General features: G+C 40.4%; 3 protein-coding genes across 5 annotated transcripts in view; all 3 read left to right on the plus strand.

Moving 5' to 3' along the window:
• The window catches only part of jakmip1 (janus kinase and microtubule interacting protein 1), a 23,613-nt gene extending 21,062 nt beyond the window's left edge, over nucleotides 1-2,551 (plus strand). The window contains exons 20-23 of the mRNA XM_032528031.1: nucleotides 500-709; nucleotides 1,845-1,910; nucleotides 2,133-2,209; nucleotides 2,320-2,551. Coding sequence (XP_032383922.1) covers nucleotides 500-709; nucleotides 1,845-1,910; nucleotides 2,133-2,183 — 327 coding nt within the window. The 3' untranslated portion in view covers nucleotides 2,184-2,209; nucleotides 2,320-2,551. The remainder of the gene's footprint in view (nucleotides 1-499; nucleotides 710-1,844; nucleotides 1,911-2,132; nucleotides 2,210-2,319) is intronic.
• A 129-nt stretch (nucleotides 2,552-2,680) lies between these two features.
• On the plus strand, nucleotides 2,681-15,809 carry LOC116696815 (restin homolog). Of its 2 annotated transcripts, XM_032527997.1 has the most exons (18): nucleotides 2,681-2,905; nucleotides 3,496-3,664; nucleotides 4,041-4,176; nucleotides 4,959-5,789; nucleotides 6,791-7,264; nucleotides 7,377-8,813; nucleotides 8,947-9,033; nucleotides 9,265-9,415; nucleotides 9,635-9,756; nucleotides 10,082-10,204; nucleotides 10,324-10,380; nucleotides 10,474-11,019; nucleotides 12,719-12,937; nucleotides 13,100-13,859; nucleotides 14,803-14,933; nucleotides 15,000-15,053; nucleotides 15,175-15,327; nucleotides 15,691-15,809. In XM_032527997.1, the coding sequence occupies exons 2-17, from the start codon at nucleotides 3,528-3,530 to the stop codon at nucleotides 15,301-15,303; spliced, it is 5,394 nt and encodes a 1,797-aa protein (XP_032383888.1). In that variant the 5' UTR covers nucleotides 2,681-2,905; nucleotides 3,496-3,527; the 3' UTR covers nucleotides 15,304-15,327; nucleotides 15,691-15,809. The 2 variants fall into 2 exon arrangements, with proteins under 2 accessions (XP_032383888.1, XP_032383889.1); XM_032527998.1 differs by lacking the exon at nucleotides 8,947-9,033 and having other exon boundaries at nucleotides 3,496-3,665; nucleotides 4,036-4,176.
• Nucleotides 15,810-22,162: 6,353 nt separating this feature from the next.
• The window catches only part of kcnip1a (Kv channel interacting protein 1 a), a 47,174-nt gene continuing 46,512 nt past the window's right edge, over nucleotides 22,163-22,824 (plus strand). Inside the window, exon 1 of one of the 2 annotated variants that reach the window (XM_032528025.1) lies at nucleotides 22,163-22,469. In XM_032528025.1, the coding sequence (XP_032383916.1) occupies nucleotides 22,382-22,469 (88 nt within the window). In that variant the 5' untranslated portion in view covers nucleotides 22,163-22,381. The remainder of the gene's footprint in view (nucleotides 22,470-22,824) is intronic. The other variant, XM_032528026.1, reaches the window with a different exon arrangement.

Consider the following 22,824-nt stretch of genomic DNA (forward strand, 5'->3'; position numbering starts at 1 on the left):
AAAGTTGAAGAAAAATGTTAGACAGAATGTGTTTAATAAGATTTTAATGTGAGATTTTGTTAGCATTAATGATCTTAGAACATTCTCCCCTCCCACTGACTTAAATAGACCATACCCAAGAAACAGAAGTTAACACTTAAGTCACTCTCCATAAAGTTCTAACCATTAGATCTGGTCAGTTTTGGGGTTGATTTGTGTTTATGGTCCCACTTTATATTGGTGAAAGCTTGTTTTTTACATGGAAACTTCGCAGGAACAGTCAGGCATCTGTAGGAGACTGGGAATAAAAAGATGGTTTGTGTTGTTAAACTTACCCTGTGAGGGTCGAGCCTAAATAACCCCCAGTTTAAAGTGGAACAGTGTTCCTCATATCTGCAATGGTCACAGTGGTGTGTGTGTGTGTGTGTTGTGTGTGGTGTGTGTGCATGCCTGTGTGTGTTTTTGCATGTGCACGTCCATGTGTGTGTCTGTATATGTGTGTATGTGGCTGGCTGTGCAGAGGATCGAGGAGCTGGAGGCCACGCTGTATAGCGCTCTGCAGCAGGAGCAGCCAGCCTGCCAGGCGGTGGCCGAGTCGCTGACAGACAGGCAGAGGGAGGAGCTGAGGCTAGCTGTGGAGAAACTGCGGCGTCAGATTCTCCGGCAGAGCCGGCAGTTTGACAGTCAGATCTTACAGGAGCGCATGGAGCTCCTACAGCAGGCCCAGGAGGTAAGGCTTGAAATGAATCGAGTCAGGTTATTGCGTCCCGCCATCCCTCAATCTGACCCCTGGTACCTGTCTAAAACGTCTGACCCCACAAGACCTCTGGTGCTATGAGAAAGATGCAGTATCCCTGTGTGTGCAACCTGTAACCCTATCTGTAACTGCATACATAGAAGTGGAAGAGTGAAAATATGAGAAAGAATGAATTTAAAGTGTGTGTGTGTGGGTGTGTATATCATTGTGATCTAAATACCCCCCCTCCAACCCTACTTCAGTATACCTCCACTCCGCTGCCCTCACATTAGTTTTACACCCATGGCTCGAACAGTATATGTGATTCATTGAGTATGTCTACAACTACTGCACCTTAAACTTCATCTGTTTTACTGTAACATACTAACATTTTTTTCTAATCTCTAACTACAAAACACTTAGTATATTTAATCACTAGTTGATTAAAATTTGTTTTAACTAAATACATCTATGGAAACTACTGATATGATTGATGATGAGTTTATGGATGCATCTTAAAATCCAGTAAAATTGTTCCTGCTCCCACAGTTGGGCTTTAGTTTACACACTTTCTCAGTCTCCTGGCTGACTCAATGCTCTGATAATTAAGACTTAAACTGCTTGGTTTTAGGAAGATTAATCTTATTAAGATTAAGCACTTTGCATCAGCCCTTCCAAAGGTTAATTTGGAGCAGATAATATTTAATTTAAAAGCTGGTGTTTCAGTTTTATAATTCCATGTCTGTTCATTCGTCTTTGCCAATTCATTTGTACCCTCCTATTTGAAACCTGAACACATTACAGACACTGTAGCTAGATACAAGAGTGAACACAGTTAGTGAAAAAGTTGCTTGGGTTTAAAGTCTCAAAGATGGAGTCACTACCACTGTTCAATGTTAAAACTGCTCTTCAGTTGCCATGGCAGCTCATTCTTACCCAGCTCAGCTACCATGGAGACAGAGGCATTACGGGAAAGAGGCAGAGTATTTGGAGCATATACAGGAATAGTTGGATTGCGGTCTTATAACTGTTTAACAAGCGTTTCTTTTGTTAGATTGTATGAGATCTGGCCAAAAGGTCTTAGTTTTATTTTAATATATACTTAACCACGTCTGTCTTTGCCTTGCAGAGGATTAGAGAGCTGGAGACCAGGCTTGACTTGCAAAAGAGACAAATAAAAGAAATAGAGGAAAAGGTACATATTCACATCTTATTTGTTTCTTTCTAAGAAAGCTTTCTGTAGTGGCTGGTGGAGTATCAGTAAACTGTAACATGACTAGACAAAGATTACCAAGAGAGAATGTGAAAGAGTCTACAGTGTTCAGTACTACAGTGTGTTGTTTTAACTAATTGACACTCTTTTTCTTCTCTCCCTTTTTTCACCTCTTCATTAAACCCCTTCCTGTGTTCCTTTTAGTTTTTGTTCCTATTTTTGTTTTTCTCTTTAGCATTTATTCTTTGGCCTTAATGAAAGTGACCGTGGACCCACATCAGGTAGCACCTTTAGTCGCTGTATCATATCAATTTTTACACAGTTATAGTGGTGATCAAAACAACAACAATAATGATGAGGAAATCGTTTAACAATGTTTCCTTTCTCTTAGGTATTAAGGTGCTGTGGAGGCAAGCGAGGACGGAACTAAACCTAATTGTTTTTTATGCATTTGTAGACAACTCACAAAAACCCCATGGCCTTTTTGAAAAATGTGCACTTTTGACCCTTACCTGGAATGCAAACATATTTGAAACTATAATACGTAAACAAATAAACATGAGATTAAAATGAAATTTATTTATAAATAACATTTACTATAGTGGTTCTTGGACCTGGAACAAAAAAACTCCTCTGTGAGAAGCCAACACAAGGATTTACTGAGAAAAACTCTGAATCAGAGGATTCATTAAAGGGAGAAGAGCCACAGCCTCAGTTGAAAGAATGCCCAGTCGGACAGTAGAAAAGGAGAGATGGAGGGAGGACAGGAAGAAGAAGATTGAAAACACAGTGCTGAGGAAGGGGGTGAACAAGCTGAGTGCCAACTGGATATGGAGGCTTCTGGCAAAGTCCAACGTCTGTGGTGTTTCTAAGGAAACAACAGCAAAACTAAGTTCACAGAGCAGAAGCTGAACTTTGTGAGAGCTCGTCGCTGCATTAAGGAGATGAAACTACAGTCAGTGGAGCGCAAATAAGAGGTTGTTATTCAAGTTTACCTTTTGAGAATTTTCTCCTTTGTACATGGATTGTTACAATTGCTTAGTTAAGATTCATTTAAGGTAATAACTTTTTCATTATACAAACATTAATTGGTAATTCAATGACTTACGTTTTCTTGTCTGTATTTAGTTATGCATTAGCCAGACGCTTACTTATTATGTAACAATAGTCAGCTACCCGTATCTCTTAACGGACATTATGAACAGAGAATGATAACAGCGATAACAGTTTCAGTGCGCATACGAGCATGTGAGTAGTGAGTACGAATGTGAACCTTTCCTTTGAGTGTTTTGGGTTGGAGGGTTTGTGAGATGTGGTGGGAGGTGCAGGAGGAGACAGGGTGATTAGGAGGCGGGGTAACCTGAGAGATACCTGTGCTGGACAACTTGCTACCAAGCTGTTGACTTGGTGAATAATCGATGACTGTATTTTATGCTTGTGCATCTTTTTCTATGTCTTTTTTTTTGTGTGTTTATGAAACAAGCACCACAAAGAAGATGTGTAGCAGTTTTCCTGTTTTGCTTACTGAAAGTGAATAAGTCTGACTCTATCAAATCCTGTGCCATAGGTAAACCTCACCTAGTTGGCACGGGCTGACCAATGGAGGATCATAAGACCTCATCTGACATGACAGCCACCGGAAGCAGCTCTGTTATCATGGTAACAGACTCAGTGCTAACTGAGCTGGAGCAGAGTGCACATTCAACCCTCCAGTTTGACAGTTACCTGAGGAACAGGTGAGAGACTGGGGGAGAGAGGATCCAGTGACACACACACACACACCTACACACTGCTACTATATACTCACTTTTGGCCAAGGTGATATCGCATATCACACACACACCTGACTGCACGCCACACTTGCATGCGAGCACGCTGCTACTGCCATCTCCCCTGGAATTACTCGCTGTGGGACATTTTATTTGCATGTTTTCATCTGTTCTTCTTGCATTGGGAGGTAAAATTTGATGAAATTTGTAGACATTTAGATTGAAGTGAAAGATTAAGATATTCAACCTTCCAGCTTTGTGTCAATGTGCAAACTTGTTTGAACTTACTAAGACGATGAATGTGAGCTTCTCTGTGTTGTTGTGTTATTATTGTTATTATCAGAGAGTTTGAGAGGTCAGAGAGGAGCCTGCTGCTACAGCTCTATAAGCTAGCCTCTGCCTCCCACCTCCCCAGCATGCAACACTCCCAGAGGCTGGACCAAAGACTCCACATGCTCAGGGAGGAGGTCAGGACCATGGTGAGTGCTTGGGATCTCAAGCATCAATAGGCACGGGTGTAAAAACTGAAGCAGTAAGGGATGTGTGAGACTAGCTGGTAATATAAATAAATAATAATGGACAAGGACCTTCACTCTGGAGTAATTTAATAAAAAATGAAAAGCGATGAAAGGCCAGGTTATGTTAAAATGGATAACTGGCAGCAGTTGTCTGACCTGGCAATCTGCACTTCAATATGCCAATTCAATAAGCTAAATGTGACAAATCTTAATTTGTCTGTAGATCAGTCCAAAGCATGGCAAAAAGCGACATATATAGTAAAGGTTTTTTTGTCTGTTCATATAAATTGATAAAGTATTTATCTTATTTTGTTATTGACATATAAAGTAGGAAAAAAAAAGAAGGTAAATAACACTTTCCGTAGATTTTAAGACTTGCTGTAATTTTAGGGATAACTATTCATTGTATATCTGCATTTACGTAATTACACTGTGGTGGTTCAATAGATAGATAACTTAATTAAATGCCAGTGGGAAAACTGGTTTGTTTGGTCAGAAACAGAAAACATCTACAGTAAAGACAACTACTTTTGCAATACTAACACTAACACAAAAACTATATTCTAAGAGGACATTAATGTTCAGGAGACCATCAGGGTTAAAACATGTAGTAAAGCAAGCTTTGAGTGACCGTGTTGGTATAATGAGGATAACTCAGGAGCTGGTTTTCCAGACTCCACTGTTGTATCGCTCTCTTTAACATTACTCTCTGACTCCATCTTTCTCTCTTCCCTCCTGTCCAGACCCAGGACAAGGAGCGAGAGGAGCGGGTTTGGAGGGATCGCCTGCAGCGCTGTCAGAGGCAGCTGAAGGCCAAAGAGGAGGAGATGAGTCGCCACTCCCAGTACTTTGAGAATTATAAAACACAACTCCAGCAAAAGCTCAGCCTGGCCCGGGACAGAGAGCATAGCCTACAGAACAGGATCTACACTTTAGAAAAACAGCTACTGGACATGACTGTGAGTGCCGCCACTGGCATGGCAACGATCAGTGCAGTCAGATTTACTGCCGAGGCTGTAACACACTGGGAAGAACAAGATAGGTTGCCTCCCATGAGAGGAGAGGGTGAAGGAGAGGAGGAGAGAAAGGAGGAGAGGAGGAGGCAATGGCAGCCAAGTGTGGGAATTGAGAGAGAAAGAGGGCGAGAAGGTGCAAAAGAGATACAAGGGGGAAGAGTTAAAGACACAAAACAAAACTCAAATGAAGCCAGACTGCAGGGCTTCATCCTGAGCCTGCAGGAGGATCTCAGGGTGCTGCTGGAGAGAGAGGAGGATGGGATGACCGAGCGGAAGGGACTGGTAGAGCAGCTCCAGGAGGCCCAGGAGAATAGCCACTTCCTAGGCTGCAAGGTGGAGCAGATGCAGGCAGAGGTGCACCAGCTGAAGCTGTCTGAAAACTCCTTGATGGAGGAGGTTGAAGAGCTGAAAGAGGAGAACCACAGACTCCAGCAGAGTATTACAGACGCAGCTAACCAAACATCCACGGTGCCTGAGTCCGCATGCCCGGGTCCTGGGTCTAACACTCTCTCATATACCACTGCCATGGGACATTCCTCAGTGGGGAGTTCTGCAGAGGTCCGTAAGACATGATTATTTTTATTAGAACTTAACTTTTTTTTTTTTTTTTTTTTAATTTCATTGAGCTCAATACCTGAGTACAGCAAAACAACATAACACAGCCACCTCTAAAAAGGTCCAAAATTAAAGTTTGAATTCATCCAATGTGATGAGACTTTATAGTTTTAGTGTCATATTTAGTTCATTTGATTTACATGGTTCCAAGTACTGGAAGGCAGTCTTCTCATGTTCACTATTGATTTGTGGGGTATGAAGATTCAGCTAGTCCTGAGCTTCATCTGATGAACTGTAGTTTTAATCTCAGAGGAGTAGGAGACATTTATTAACAAACATGCTTGTGTGTATAACTCTCTTCTTGTTGCTAGTGAGGACCAGCCTACTTTTTCACAGAATACACAGTAATGAATACAATATTCATCTCCTGGAAGAAAATGCAGGGCACAGAGGTGAATGGCATAAAGTTGTATTAAGGTGGAATGTGAGATTACAGGATATATAAAAAGCCAAATTCACAAACAGACATGATGGTCGACTGCACAATGGGTGTCCTGTTCTCAAGAGAAAAACATGCTCTATCATCGTATTAGAAAGACATTTTCTATTGTCCGATCTTTCAACATGTAATATAAAAGTAAAACTGCTATTGTATCTAACCAAGTTTGCATATATTTATAATACGGCCATGAATGATATGTATGTCCTTAAATATTAAATCTGGTGTTAGTTGTAGCTTAATGTTGTAAAATCCTTCTGGTTATTTCATGAAAAGGTATTACAGCATAAAAGGGTGAATGCTTCCAGAGAGAGAAAGCTCTGTTGCGAGGATTTAGGGTTACATAACCACCTTGTCTATTGTAAATGCGAATCCAAATACCAATATTTCACTATAGACTGAGAAACATGAATTTGGATTAGGGCATATTATTAAGTGTTTTGTCATTTAAATTTTTACTTAAATGATTCACAACTTTTGACCCAAAACTGTGATCCCTGTGTAGGAACATCTTACATCGGGCAAACCTCCTTCATCTGCAGTTCCACCTGTTCACCACCAGGCCACAGCAGAGAGCATGCAGAGTGACACAGAGGATTACTCCTCATCTGCCATACTAGAAACTCCATCTAAAATCTTTCGCCACCTCCGTTCCAAAACCAACTCCAGCGTCCAGTCACTCTCCTTGACTACAGAGACATTAGATGAGTTTAAACTTGGAAACCGGCACTCCAAAGGGATCGTAAACCTGGAGGAAAGCCCTAGTGAGGAATCTGATGCCCTGAGTGACGCCTACAGGAGCTTGGGGTTGGGGGAGGATCTCGAAGCACTTCAAGATCAACGTGACCGGCTGGAGGTCTCCCTGGAGCACATACAGGAGAAGCTGCAGAGGATGGCTCACGAGAATGCACAACTGAAATTACAACTCAGGAATAAGGAAGAAGAAGCAGAGGTGGAGAAGGGGTCTTCAAGAGAAAAGGTATGTCACAGGGATTGCAGTGTTCCCAATTTTTTTTATACAACTGAAATGACCAACTTACAGTTACACACTTTTCCAGTAAATTATCAATGTCACCTCTTTCCATATTCAGATTGGCACACTACCCACCAGTGTTCGAGCTGAAGATAACACCATTCTCGCCTTCGCCCAAGATGATCTTGTCCAGGCCTTGAATCAGGAGAACCGGGCCTTGGCGGACCGGATCCAGGAGCTTCTGGTTCATATGGAGCTCAGCGATGAGGAGAACAAGAGGGAGCAAACACAGCTGAGGGAGCATATCTTCAAGCTGGAAGCAGACAGAGTCAGGCTGGAGCAGGACAACCAGGAACAAGAGTGTTTGATTACCGAACTCACCAAGAAGACTGAGGATGATCTTAATACCATCATGGAGCTACAGCAAAGGTTAGTGGAGAGTGAACAGCGTACAGAGGAATCACAAGTTGGCAAGGAACTTGGTGGATTTCAATTAAAAAGTGAATATACAGCTGCAATATTGGGACATTTTCAACAGAAGAACCTCGAAGAATGTGGGGACAGTTTTGTGGAAAGTGGGCTAAAAGAGGAAAAACCACAGTTGGTGTACAGTAAACAATCAGACGATTTGAGTGCAGCTTCTGCACTTGGTTCTCAACATGATCATTACTATGATCTGTTGCAGAATAGCCTACAAAGTAGTCTACATGTTAGTTCACTGACTGATCAAGTGGGCCAGCTGACCAAGTCTATCCAGAGTCTCAAAACAGAAGAAGAGGAACTATCAGGCTGCATTAATGCTCTCAGGGTGCAGCAGAGAGAAGTAGCTCTTTCAGTCCAAACACAGACAGAAGTGAAACAGCAGTTAACTCGGGCCGTTTGGGGACTGAAGGAGGAGAAAGACAGCATCTCTCAGTCTCTGAGTGGTCTCAAACAAGAGAAAGAGCAGCTTACCAGGACAGTCTGTGGGCTGAAGGATGAGAGAGACCAGTTTATAAGGTCTATGTGTAGCCTGAAAGAGGAGAAAGAGTCTTTGTCTGGTCTCGAAAGAGAAAAAGAGAAACTGTTAGAATCTCTCTCAAGTGGAAAAGAAGAGAGAGATCAAATCACGCAGTCACTGCACCATTTACAGAACGAGAGTGACCAGTTAAGCCAGATGGTGATCCTTTTGAAACAAGAGAGAGACAAACTAACTGATTCCCTCAAGTGTCTGAAGGAACAGAGAGACAAGGAACATTCATCTTACACTTCACAAGAAGACCGCGACAAGTTAGAAAAATCAGTTAGCAGTTTGAGAGAAGATGAAAAACGAATTGAACATTCAATCAGTTGTTTGAAACAGGAAGAAAAGCAGATAAAGCTGTTACTTAAAGGCTTAAGAGAAGAAAGAAACAGCCTCCATGCGGCTCTGCCCAGCCAAACACAAACAGGGGGGAGGAATCAGAAGCAGCATCTGCTCAATCCAAACAGTGCTGTTACGACAAAGAAGACTTTTGATGGAACAGGAGCTGCACAAAGATCTCAGACTCATGACCACAGGGAAAGCTCTGCACAGGTATTAAGAATGGTTTGATGAATGCCTGTATGCCTTAGGTTAGTGTCACTGTAAATACCCTTTAAGCATTGTGGTTCATTGTGTATCAATATGTTGGATCACTGTGTACTTATGCAACATGGATGGACTACAGGAGCAAAGTGATCTGATAAGGGAGATTGAAGATTTGAGGGCAGAACTAAAGATGTCACGAGACCAACTGGACCAGAGCAACGTAGATGTGAGTTTACACATTAACTTTCTTTAACATTTATGGACATTTGTTGTAAAAGAAGAGACTATTTACTTAAGACACTTGTTAATTAAAAAATTGTAGTTAGACCAAACAATCCCAACTCAAAGTCCACTCACAAGCTTTAGGTGATAGAGAACTCAGTAGAACTTGAGTTGGGATTGGAAATTTTTACGACATAACCTATTGTGTGCATGCTTATGTTTGTGGCATGTTCAGACCAAGAGGCTGCACAGTGAATTGTGTCAATCAGAAGTCAGGAGGGAGGAGGCAGAGAGAAAGTTGGTCCAAGCAGCTGAGAAGGCGGTGAGGCTTACAGATGTAGCCAATCAGATGGAAGAAACCAGAAAGGAAAATGACAGCCTCTTAACGAAGGTATTTAACCAAATATACATACAAAAAATGGCATAAGCAAAAAAATGAAAAACATAACCTGCACACATTACACACATAGTTAATTTCAGACTCCCTGTTGTTGTGGGTATTGCTTTTTACTAAATTTACCTCCAGGTGAACACTCAAACTAATGCATTGTTATTTGTGTCTGTCTCTTATTTATTTGTTAGACCTAACCGGTGTTTATGTCTGCTGCAGGTGAAAGAGCTGCAGAGCAAACTGAAAGGTCTGGTCAGGGAGAAGACAGATGCTTTGTCACTTAAGGATCAAATAGAGGAGCAATACAACATCCTTACAGCTCAGCTCAAGGCTAAGGTAAACAAATATTTACCATAGATTGGCTCTAAGTGCTTGTACTGTATATGCAACTGTTATAAATTTGATACTTGAAGACTATGTAAAACATGTGTGGCACAAAAGCTGGTCCAATTTGTTCTTCCTTTTTAATAGAAATGCAAAGAAAAGTCAATGGAAACCTCATTTTCATCTTCGAAATCAACCTTGCAAGACTTGATTTTGATTCAGCAGCATGTTCAAGTTTAAGTGCTTCAAAACATACAACACATCCACTGTAGTACAGACAGACCAGATTGTAACATTGTGTGTGTGTCTGTTTGTCTGTCTGTCTGTCTGTCCACAGACTGTGGCTCTAGAAGAGCTAAACTCAGAGTATATTGCTCTAAAACGAGGACAGGGCAGCAAGGATGATCTGAGCGCTGTTCTCATCTCACTCAGGACACGTTACAACGACATCAGAGCTAAGGTGGTAACAGTATAAATAGTCAAAGCAGTAAGTTGTGTGTTACGTGCTGATCAGTTTCTATCTATCTTATAAACAGTAGTCATCATTTGTGTTTTTTATTTATTTTGTTTGTATTGTAGTATGATGCACTCCTGAAAAAGAGAAGCCAGACGGATCTGGAAATAGCTCCTTTAAAGGTGAGAAACGAGAGATGCAGCTTTTTTTTTCATGTGTCAATACTTCTGTTGAACTGCTCTGAGCTGTGGAGTTTGACTGCCATCCAATAACAGGCCAAGCTGTCTTGCCTGGTGGTCAAGTGTCAGGAGAGGAACAGCTTGTTGGTTCAGATGAGGAAGGCCATGCACAGACAAGGCAGTGTGGACTTTACACTCACACAGCAGGTTGAGCAGCTGCTCAGTGACGCTGCTCTACAGGACTACACTGCAGCATTCACACCTTGGAGCAGCGGGAAGACCCAGGATTACAGCACTGGGTTTACACCAGGATTTATTTCTAAATTACAAGACTACACTAGTGGATTCACACCTGATCAGACATGCTCTACTATATCCCCACTTGTAAATCAGCAACACCAAAATGGACTCACATTTGAATCTGGGGTAAACTGTAGAGAACAAAAAGGTGAAAAACACACATCTTTAGTCAGAGCTGAATCCACAACAAATCTTCAAGACTGCAGTAGTGAAGGCACTCATGCACCAACAGAAAAGAATAACTCACCCGTGCCAACCTCAGTGCATGAGCATCCCCGTGTCCAAGGGACATCGTCACGTGTTCCAGCACTGCAAGAGAGCTCCATCACCAATACAGCACAGGTGAGAAATTACAAACTTATTTGTATTTGAGTATGTTTTAATTTGAAAAGCTTGTTTTATTTCTTGGGCTAGCATTTTAAGAGCAATACACCATAACTGCATTCATTTTGTAAAATAATTCTATAAATAAACCGGATAGCCAGCAGTTCCCGGCTTCCATAGTATATTGTCTTTTTGTTTATTAAACAAATGCTACGAAACCTATGTGTAACAATGGACAATCACTTCTGAAATCATAAGCACTCAGTGAATGGGAACCAGGATATAAAATGCTCTCTTTAATTTTCTAGAACATATAAATAAAGAACATAATAAACAACTGAAAGTAAAATATCTTAACAATAACTAAATAATTAAAAACAAAATGTAGAAAATACGCTCACCCTGCCCCCCCACCATACCCTTTTGTCAGTTCTCTTTAGTGTTGTTAAAGTTAGAATGCCTTTTCTAGGCTACAGATGGAAGATAAAGTAAGCCGCACCTCGTCAAAATAGGAAAGTTTTCCCCTCAGAGTGTACCTAATTCTTTCTAAATTTAGCATGTTTGTAAGATCACTAAGCCACAGCTTAGTTGTGAGAACATCTTTCTTTTTCCAGTGCAAAAGAAGCTGTCTCTTTGCAGCAATGAGACTATAGACCAGAAAACATTGCTGTTTTTTTTTTAATTTTCTTAAATATTCCGATCTTCCCAGAACAATAATGAGTGGTTCTGATTCTAATCGAATTTTAAGTGTTTCAGATATTAATTTGCAAATATTGAGCCAATAGGCCATTACTTTAGGACACAGGGTAAAACAATAGTATGTCATCAGCTGAGAGGCATCTGTCACAAGTACTGGAAATCTTAGGGACCATTTTGTGCAACCTCTCCTTAGAGTAGTGAAGACAGTGTAGAATTTTGATAATAGGATAGCGCTACAACCAACCAGAGCAACGCTTGTTAATTGATTAAACTTTTGACATATCTGGTTGGGAAAAATCCAAACACATCTTCCTTTTTAAGAATGACTTCAGTGCTTAACTCCAAGTCTTTCAGAGTTGCGGCCAAAGCCGATTGGAAAGACCGCTGTTAGCCAGCAGCAGCAGCCATCTTCTTTGTTTTCAAGTGGCAGGGAATTCACGCGGAACCGTCGCAACTCTGCTGTCATTACGTAAAGCCTGCCCACTGACTCTAAACATGATGTGACTGGCCTGACCAGAATTTGGTTTTTCTAGCTCGCAAGCCTCCGGAGAGTTGCTAGACTCACCCTGGCTGTAAATTACATTTGCTGCTGCTAGGATGCATCTAGATTTCTTGGCTAGTGCGTCTACATTACAATTCAAAATTGTTTGACCAAAGTAGCATACATCCTGTTTGCAGCTGGGTTTATGGGAAATGAGGTCCTAATTAAAGCACTAGCATTAAATGATAGGTTTTACAATTTTTCAAGTGTGTCTTTCAAGTGGTTTTGCATGCTGTACTCACTCCTGTTCATAAGCAAAAATGTTTCAATCTACGTGTGAGTACGAAGCTGCCGCAGAGTCATTTCTTTACTGTCATCTTTAAAAGTTATCACAGTTAATTTGAAAAATTTACTTATCAATGTTTAAAAATGTTAGACAACAATTGTTTGCTCTTTAAATTGTAAATTAAATTCAATTGGGAGAAACACTATATGCACACTGAAACACTGATATGCCTTTTCTCAATCCCACAATAGCTCTCTGCCTCGGTCGGTGGACCAGAGAAATTTGGATGTCATCACCACGATAGGAAAAGAAAGTCCTCCCTTGATCCGCCCAGTTTGACTCAATCCTTACTGAGTCCGACTCCTCCCTCCTCCAGCACACCTGGCAGTCTAACCAGGAGGCTAAGTAGTCCTGAGAAGATCATCAATCTACATGAGCAACTACAGAAGACCCTAATGAGCAGCTATCAGGTACACTGAAGCATTTTGAACATTCGTCATTACACATATGCAGTTTAGTATGTAAATCTCACCAGATGTGAGTACATCTAGCCAGATATTGTGGCAGATAGCCAGATATATGTTAGTGTATGTTAGTATATGTCAACTAAATGTTTTTCTCTTCATTTCAAGGATCCAGTGAACAGAGGAAGAGGACAGCAACCCAGGAAAAGTCTCTCATTTTCAGCTCCTGCAGAACTGAGACCAGTCTCTCAGATAAAGAAGGACGGCCTCAGTTCCAATATACTATGTACCAACTCTCTCCCAGTCTCTTCTGCTGCTGCTGCTGAGAGCCAAGCTAAGCACACTCCAGCAGTGATCACCACAAATAAGTCAACAACACTTTTTAATGCAGTCGCCTCTAGATCTTCTAATGTTGTATTCAGTCCCAACATGTTTACTAACCAACACTGTAAATCAGATACATCTACAACTACAATATCTGCTCCTTCTAGCTCTTTGAACTTTCCTTTTGCAACTATGGCGCCTTGCAAAGCCAAATCCACCTCAAGCAGTCACATTAATGTAACAACATCCTCAAAACTGACACAGAAAATCACTGCTATCCCTGACATCACTGATGCTAAACCTACAGCTTCTACTCTTCTAACTCCGAGGACCACCACCGTTGACTCTGGTGTCTTAATATGTTCTGACACTGATCTAAAAACCACTGCCTCAGACACAACTGCCCCTAACATATCAACTGCCTCCGAGGCTAATCATTCTAGCATGCTTTCTAAAACGGATGGTGTTGCCCCGGCATATCATGGACTTGTATTTGCTGCATCCTGCACTCAACCTGCTCATTGCTCTCCTGAGAGATCCAACAAGTCAGCCAGAATGTCCACTACTGCTCTTGAAAAGACCAAGACTGCAAGACCCAAACCAGGTAATGCACATATTCAATATTCAAGATTATTTACACAAACGCAGAACACACCATTACTAAAGGTCCTGGTAGAAGAAATCCCTTTATTGATTTGACAATAAAACAACATTTGCTGAAACCTTGCACATGTACAAGTTATCGCTTCGGTGCACAAAATATTGCAGTTTACGATTGTGGAATATTACTTTTTGCTTTTACACACCCGCAATGTGATTATACCCAGGGACAATTCTCTGTTTCTTTATCTTGGATTTGAAATGTTGTATAAAAATGCCAGCACAATTTCTGGCAGTCAAATGTTGTCCTGTTTATTACAGACATACAGTAAAATACTGCAGAACATTACTAAACTTGTAATAAACTGCTTAGGTTCAGTAGTAAGTTCAGTATGCAGTGAGTCCTCTTATGTTACTTTAATGTGGTATATATATTTTAAAGTTAAAAGATATATATACATGTATGTATGTATGTGTGTATGTATGTGTGTATGTATGTATGTATATATGTGTATATATGTGTATGTATGTATGTATATATGTATTTATATATATGTATGTATTTATATATATATACATATATATGTATATATGTATGTGTATGTGAATATATATGAATATATATGTATGTGTATATATGTACATGTGTATATATATGTGTATGTGTATGTATATATATGTATGTATGTGTACATATGTATGTATGTATGTATATAGTTTTGATGCCTTCAGTGATAATCTACAATGTAAAGAGTCATGAAAATAAAGGAAACTCATTGAATTAGAAAGTGTGTCCAAATTTTGGCCTGTACTATATATAAATACAAAATATAGATATAATATAGATTAGAGTGCCTTGTATAGTGCTCTGTGTTTACAGTATTACAAGCATTGTACAAGCAAGAGAGGGGAATGTGCTTGATCTTTCTTTGTCTGATCACCTCCAGAAGCTCCAGCTGAGGTTTGCTCTGTTGAGGTCCTCAAAACAGTGGGTCAGAGCAGCCTCATGATTGGCTGGGAGAGGCCGCCACTCGACGAGCTGGGCTGCAGTAATGGCACATTTGTGTATGGATACAGGGTAAGCAGAGCAAATTACATGGACTTTATATATCTGTTGGTTCTTGTACTTATTATTCTATCTCAGGTGTTTGTCGATGGGGACTTCCACAAATCGGTCATGAGCTCAGCGTGCACCAAGGTATCACTCTCTTAAAAGTTGTGCATCACTCTGAAAATGAAAATTCTTCTTCTCACAAAAATGAAACTTGATAACCGCTATTAATGTACTGCATACTTTTCTTTTTTTCCTCTTTCTACAGTGTATTCTGGAGAATGTCGATCTGAGTGTCCCTGTCCACATCTCTGTCCAAACACTGGGCTCTAATGGTCTCAGTTCAAACTTTGTCCACACCATGTACAGAACTTCAGTCAGAACAGACCACCACTGACTCTGTGTCCTGGCTACAGCAAAGGTAATGTTGGCAAAGGTCAACAAGTAAGTATTGACAAAGGTAGTTCTCAAGCCTTGCGTGGGGATACTCAGAAGAGGGGTGATATATTCCAACAAGCGGGCATGTGACATAGGGAGGGGAGCCAAATCTGAATATTTTCTAAACTAGGCAGCTCGCACAAACTTAACGGGTTGTCTTATATCACAGTTTGTGAGTTGGTAGGCACACTAGATACACAAATGTGTGTGCACAGGCACTTAAAAAAAATGTTTTTTTCTAATGATATGTCCCCTTTTAATGATACCTTTTCATACCAACACTTCATTCTCCTCTGTTCTGTGTGACAATCTATTTTTCCCTTTGTCCTGTGTGTCCGACCTTCAGTGCACAGCCATCTATAGCTGCAGCCCTCTGAGGGGCCGTCCTAACCTCCACCTCATCAGACAGCGAGGGAGATACAACGTCACACTACTGGGATACCCTCAGGCTCAGGTCAACCAATCGGAGAAATCTCACGTTGTCCCACTTCCTACTTTATTTACACATACTTTATAGTGACCTGTGGCTGGCCGCTATACCTCAAAAAATGTCATACAAAATAAGACCCCTGTTTTTGCGCTGAGAGTTTATCTGTATCTAAAAGCAGGTGAAGAATCGCTTGATCCTTGATTCAGAGTCCCACCTGCTGGATTCACCTGACAAATGGTTTAAAATGTTGTGACTGCCAGGTGAAAGGTCAGCGTGGCTGATCCTGATCCTGACAAAAAAGTGATACTTCACTATAAACTACATAAAGCCAAGATCAATCACACTGTCAAAAGCTGCCTGTGACACTAACATTTGCTAACATTGTTGGAAAGAAAATGTTGGAGGGATGTCCGCATCTGCTGCACATTTTAACACTGTGTTTAACAACGAGAAATCATGTGTCATGTTGCTTCATCGAAGATCCCCGCTGCTGCCTCTCTGGACTCTGTGACACTGAGAGCTGCCAAAGGGACACTTACTGTATCAAAAGCCTTTTTTAAAGCAACACATGCTGTAAGATGTGCTGAAGCAACATTGTACCCGCAAGTCATCTTACTTGATTTTTACACACAAAGCCAAATATGAGAAAAAAAATGATTCACTCCAAAGACTTATGTTTCCTTCTCCTCACAGGTCTACGGGATTACTTCAAACACAGGTTTATTTAAGTTCTGAAATTTGCACACAGTCATTATTGATATCTAGAAGATTAAATTAAAAAAAGAGATTGCCACTGATATTTTTTGTAAAGAATATTATAAAAAAAGATGTCAATGTACAACAAACTGTATGTCTTTTTGTCAAAGTGACACTTTGTTTTTCATACCTAATAGATGTCATGTTTGCACGCTCATATTGTTTTATACAATGTTCACAACACACATGATGTTCTTTTGCTACTTACTGGATGTACGGGTGTGGAGTGATCATGGTGCATCAAAAGTATTTTTCTATCAGTAACAGAAAATATTGATTCCCTATTGATTCCTTAACACTGTACAAAGAATAAATGTTTATATAATATTAACTGTCATTCCAGTGTCTGTGTGTATATGTAATAAACCTAAAAACATCCCATTAATGAGAGACTGAGAGAGAAATCCCTCCTATTAAATTCAAACTAGGCACATCACCAACAACTAAGTGAGAGAAGTTGTTTCAGCAGCTATAAAAAAAACGAGGAGTTTAATAATAACCTGCTGATGAGACAAACTCGTCTCATCAGCTTTGAGAATTCCTCTGAGAACGTCATCGCTCATACTCACCATAAAGAGTACCGTGTGTGTCATTTCTCTTATACTCTTTATTCTGCTCTTCTTGCTCTTTTCCTTTCCTACTCTTAGTATACTCTGTATGAACATCACACACAACAAAAACGTCTCATACTGATGAACCAAAAGATTTTAAAATGAGTACTGAACTTAAGTTTCAATTTGAAATACTAGTTGTGGTTTACAGTTTATTGCACTTTATGATTCTACTCCTATACAATTCAGATAAAACTGCAATTTCTTCCGCAATATTTATTTAACAGCTTCACCAAATATGATGCAGTTCTAGAATAAACTACCCAACATGTAAAATTGTTCAAAGTAGCTCCACTTCGTAATCTCAATTCTTTACAACAGCATATGCAATATCTCCCCACACTCTTTGCAGGATGTCAGGAGACTTTGGGAGGAGGATCTTGGTGAGGAATTTACAAATGATCAATGGAAAGCGGTGCTAGACTTAGTACATACATCTTCTCCCTGTGCCAGACACAGCGTGATACAACTCAAAATAGTTCTAAGAGTACACTTGACCAAAACAAGGCTGGTGAAAATTTTCCCTAATATAGACCCCTCATGCCCTCGCTGTAAAGGTCAACCAGCGGACCATATACATATGTTCTGGTCTTGCCCCAAACTTAATGCTTTCTGGGCTAACATTTTTGGTGCCTACTCTAAGATGCTTTGAAGAAACATCGATCCTAACCCTGTAAGTGCCCTATTTGGATTAGCCCTTGAAAATCGCCCCCTTGTAGCATTCACCTCCCTGATTGCCAGGTGTCTCATCCTGCTCTCTTGGAAGGACATGGGGGGGACATGCTCCCTCCAGCTTTACAAGGTGGATTAGAGATGTTATGTATTTCCTAAAGCTCGAAAAGATCAGATACACCCTTAAAGGCTCCCTGCAAACATTCAGGAAGGTCTGGGCCCCCTTTTCAGAGTACTATGAGAGCTTGCAAACACCATTAATTATGGATGACTAAGGTGTCATTATGAGACTGAAGCGGCAGCAGCCCCCCCCCCCCCTTTTTTATTTTATTTTATTTATTTATTTTATTTTTTAATTAATTAATTAATTTTCTTCTTTACGTATTTCATTTCACTTGTCTTATTTACTGAGATATCCTACTTTTACTATTATTGTCACTTGGACAATTATTCTTGATCTGGACCTATAGGGACAAACTGGGATGGATGGGTGGGTGGGTTGAGGTGTGGGGTACTTTTCATATATTGTTTGTACATATTTGGTCCATTATGTGCTGTAGAAAATGCTACATTGTTTATGGAAAATCAATAAAAACTGTTAAAACAAATAAGTAGCTCCACTTCGACCACCTACAACACTAAAATGCCACTGACACATTAATCTATCAGCATTGATAATCCAATAATATAATAAATAAAACAAACAAGGGACAGTTTCTGCATTACAAGTTCTTTTGCTTGAGTAAAAGGGCATTTTAGTAAAAATACTTAAGTACTTATACTTCAGGGAATTTTTTATTATCGGATTCATACTTGTAATGGAGTATTTTTATATTACAGTATTGCAACTTTAACTTAAGTAAAGTATTTTACTACTTACTCCACCACTTACACATCACAGAAACAACAAATAATATCAAACTGCAGATTAGTAAAGGAAGCATGATAGTTTATTTACTTATTCTATGAATTATATTGTATATTATACAGTATACATAAAACTTTTTTATCTGTAGTTGCATATTTATTAACAGTTGTCCAAACATAAGTTGACTTTATTTATGCAAAAGAATGGGGTGCATGTTTTTGCGGCATTGCGTGTTGGATTTTACACCTGTCATATACTTGTTGGGTACATGACCCTCCTAGTTGGGTTAAACTCAAATTTGAGATAAGCTAGCGACCTACTGTACTCCTGCACTGCACCAACTAAAGAAGCTCCAATAAAAACTGCAGTGCAGCTCAGCTGGACCCACAGGACTCTCATTACAATCACTTTAATTACTAACACACAATCCAACATATAGGATCCCTCTGTACAGTGTTTAAGGTCTTGTTTATATAAATTAATGACCTCTGTCTTAATTAATTTTCCATGCTGGATGATGACAAACTCAGCTCTGACTCTACCCATGTAGGCCAGCATTGGAGTTACAGCAGAGAGTTATGGAGGAGATGGGAGGAAAAAAGGAGCTGTAGTTAAAAGTAAGTGTGCATGCATGACTTGTTGACACTGACAGCTGGGCTCAAGCTTCCTGTGAGAATATTCTGATGTTCTGCTGTAACGTTTAAAGACACTTCTGGAGCTTTCTGTTGCATGCGTGTGGTCTGCACATGTGGCTGAGAGTTTATTAGCACTGCAGGGGATATCTCCCTCTTGGAGGAGTGTGTGGGGAGTGTGTGTCATTTGCAGGGTGGGGTAGGGGGTGCAGATAAGAAAGAAGAGAAGGACCGATGGTGTGGTGAGTTTTTAATTTTATCCAGAGGGAACATTGTCACTCCATCATGCCACAGACACTGAACGTCCTGGGCTCATGTGGGATGGCGGTCTGAAGCCGACTTCTCGACCTCCGGGGCAATGTTTGCTGCTCACACCCACAGATAAGCTCTAAAAGTGGGTTTCTCTCGCTGCTGTGTCTGGGCAGATGGGTCTTGATGCTGGAAGGTTTTGTTTTGGTGTTAGGTGGCATTCAGCAGTAGTGTGGTTGTTATACTGTTGTATTTAGTGAATGCTGGAACTTGGATATTGTAATATTATGCAAACATATTATGGTGCTAAAAATGTCATCAAAAGACAAGTACCAACAGCTGAGCACTTATGCTTTTTGAATGTGCACAGATTTGGCATTGTGTATCCCGTCTTTCTCTCCTCGGTGTTAAGATGCCTCCTTTATTCTCATCATTTCTGTTTCTGTTGTTGTGGCCATATCAGTCCATCTCAGTGCCTGTTATATTTAGAGGCAAAACACTATCAGAGCTCACAGCTGGCCGCCTGTGATTCAATTCTGACAGATCTACAGTATTCAAAGCAAAAGCTTTTTTTCTCGCTCATTTTTCTGCCCATTTCCATCCCCCCTCTGTTTTTCTCTCACTGTCCTCTTTTCTTTTCGCTTCATCTCTTCTTTTTGTCCTCTTTATCTATACGTTCACCTTCATACTTCAAGCCAATTTCAGTTCTTTTGTTTTAGCCCTTCTTTTCCTTGTTTGTATTGTTTCTTTGTACACCTTACTCTCTCTGTTTCAACTCAGTTTATTTCATACTATCCTCATTTTTTCCTTTCATCTTTACCATTTTCTCACCCACGTATTTTATATTAGGCTACTGTTTTTTTTTCTTTTTTATTTGCCCCATTTTTCCAGTTCAATTTGAAGTGCTTTATTGTCGTCATGAAACTCTATCTGTCCTCCAGCTCCTCTTGATTCTTTTCTTCTCCACTCTAGTTCTCTTTCAGTTTTTTCCACATCTTCATCATCCAAAGTGCCCATCAGGTACTCTTCACCTCCTACCAGGCAGAGAAACAAAAGCTTTATTACTTTTAGCAAATCCATGTTATAACTAACATCAAACAGTGCAACTTCTAATTTGGGGAGAGACAATAAATTATCTGCTATTACATCCTTGAATCTGTGTGCAAAGGCAACCCTGATCTAATTAATCATGAACAATGGGGGCGGTAATAGAGACGCATGTTTATGCTAATTCCCCCACACAGTAATCTTCTTCATGCTTAATAGCCAAAACAGCAGTGGCGCCTCAGAAAACAATCCTCCCCCTTATTTTTCTATGTTCAATCGCTTGAATTGTTTTTATTTCCCCCACCTCTCTTATTCCTTTGTTGTTTTTCTTTCACTCTCTTCTCATGTTGTTGTCTTTATCCCACCTTCCTCTGCTTTCATGAAGTGTGGAACTTCAGAGTCTGCCTAAGCATTCCATGGCAAACAACCCAGAGATTGTTTGGGATTTTTACAACCCCCTCGTTTTGGCAGACCCCATAGCTCATTCCCCTTCTTCTCCATTAGCTCTCTCTATTTCTTCTGTTTTTTTATGCCTTTCATTTGCATTTATATTGTTTCACTGTTTGCCTCTCTCTCCACCCCATAGTGTCTGTTTACATCTATTTCTTCATTTCTCCTCCTCTTAATTTTGCTGTTATTGCTGTTTTGCCCCAACATTTTGCGTGCTAGTCCTCAGTCCAGTATATGGGATGCAGGACTAAATATAGCCCAGAAGGATATGATAAGATGGGAAAAGAGGGATATTAACATTTAGTGTAGGATTGTAGCAGTGGCACAGAGTAGCTATATACATTTACTCAAGTACTGTACAATTCCAGGCTTCCTGTACTTGAAACTTTTCACTCCACAACATTTCTCTCAGCCACAATTACCAATTACTTTGCAGATTAGGATTTTATACACAAAATATGTGACGGAATTATCACCTTTTAAACATAAATAGCCACACAGCAACATTTTCAACTGATGAATAGTATTTATGAGTTAAAGGGCTGTGAGAAGAGTTGATAAAGTAGGCTGTGTGTGTGTGTGTGTGTGTGTGTGTGTGTGTGTGTGTGTGTGTGTGTGTGTGTGTGTGTGTGTGTGTGTGTGTGTGTGTCTGTTTGCTAGAGGAGAACAGAACGAGCTCAGTGAGTTTGCTCTGCATTGTGAGGAGCTGTCCATTGTCACTGGTGCTGAAAGTGGATTACTGCTTCCCTATTTAAAAGGGGGGATACATTTGATAAGCAGTATGAATAAAAAAGAAGAAGATGAAGAGAGAGTAAAACCAAGAACAGCTCATGAGATTGCTTCATTAAAATGATGCATGAAATGAAAGGAAGCTTTCTTAGAAACTTAGGTTGTAAGAGCACCTCTAACTAGCTATAGTTGTCTCGCTTTGACACTAAGTTTATGTCTTCAACACTCACTCTCTCTCTCTCTCTCTCTCTCTCTCTCTCTCTCTCTCTCTCTCTCCATGCTCACCTCGCTCCCAAGCAGTCACTAACTTGGCTGTTGAACATGTAGATGTGGAATGGAGAAGGCGGAAGAGAAGGAGTGGGGGAGGGAAAGCAGGGGGAGATAATTGTTTCCTTTTTTTTCTCCCTCCAGCTCAGCAGGACGAAAGGCGACACAGCAAGAGGAGCACACTCTCCTCTGCTTCTTTCACTCTGTTGAATTCATACACTCCACCAGAAGAAGTTGTATTGATTGCCATTTGATCTGAGAGTTCTGATTTGGACCTGGAATACCCTGGCCCTGCTCAGCCTGCCGTGTCCCAGGTCGCTGTCAGGATGGAGGGATGTGCCAAGCGATGCAAACAGGGACTTGTCAAGTTTGCTTTTTCCCTGCACAAACTGGTCACTGGGAATCTCAATAAAGGTATGTAAGTGCTTTAACATGCCATTGGTTTGTATTTGTGCAAGTGCACGCACATGTTTATGTGTGTAAGTTCTTTCACATGAATTCATATTAGTTGCAAGCACTGAAAGAAGTCCTAAATGTTTTGTGAACAGTTACAGTTGCCGGCATTAGTGTCACAAAAGCAGAAGTGAAAGTCCAATCCACCTCATCTTTCATCTTCAGCACGTACAACTCTTTTCTTTACTCTCTCCGTCTCCACTCTTGTCTGCAGTTGACCTCGTTCTCTTCAGTATGTTCTCCAGAGAGGACCAAAAGAGACAGAGATGAAGGAAGTAAGAAGCTAATAGAGAGGAGAGATAAAGTTGATGTAGGG

The sequence above is a fragment of the Etheostoma spectabile genome, chromosome 10 (assembly GCF_008692095.1).
Source record: "Etheostoma spectabile isolate EspeVRDwgs_2016 chromosome 10, UIUC_Espe_1.0, whole genome shotgun sequence".
NCBI classification, from domain to species: Eukaryota; Metazoa; Chordata; class Actinopteri; order Perciformes; family Percidae; genus Etheostoma; species Etheostoma spectabile.

Excerpts from the sequence above, each read along its gene's own strand:
- LOC116696815 (XM_032527997.1), top strand. The coding sequence starts at position 3,528 with ATGGAGGATCATAAGACCTCATCTGACATGACAGCCACCGGAAGCAGC. Across the intron at positions 4,177-4,958 it reads GGGAGGAGGTCAGGACCATG|ACCCAGGACAAGGAGCGAGA; the intron begins GTGAGTGCTTGG and ends CCTCCTGTCCAG. Across the intron at positions 13,860-14,802 it reads GACTGCAAGACCCAAACCAG|AAGCTCCAGCTGAGGTTTGC; the intron begins GTAATGCACATA and ends GATCACCTCCAG.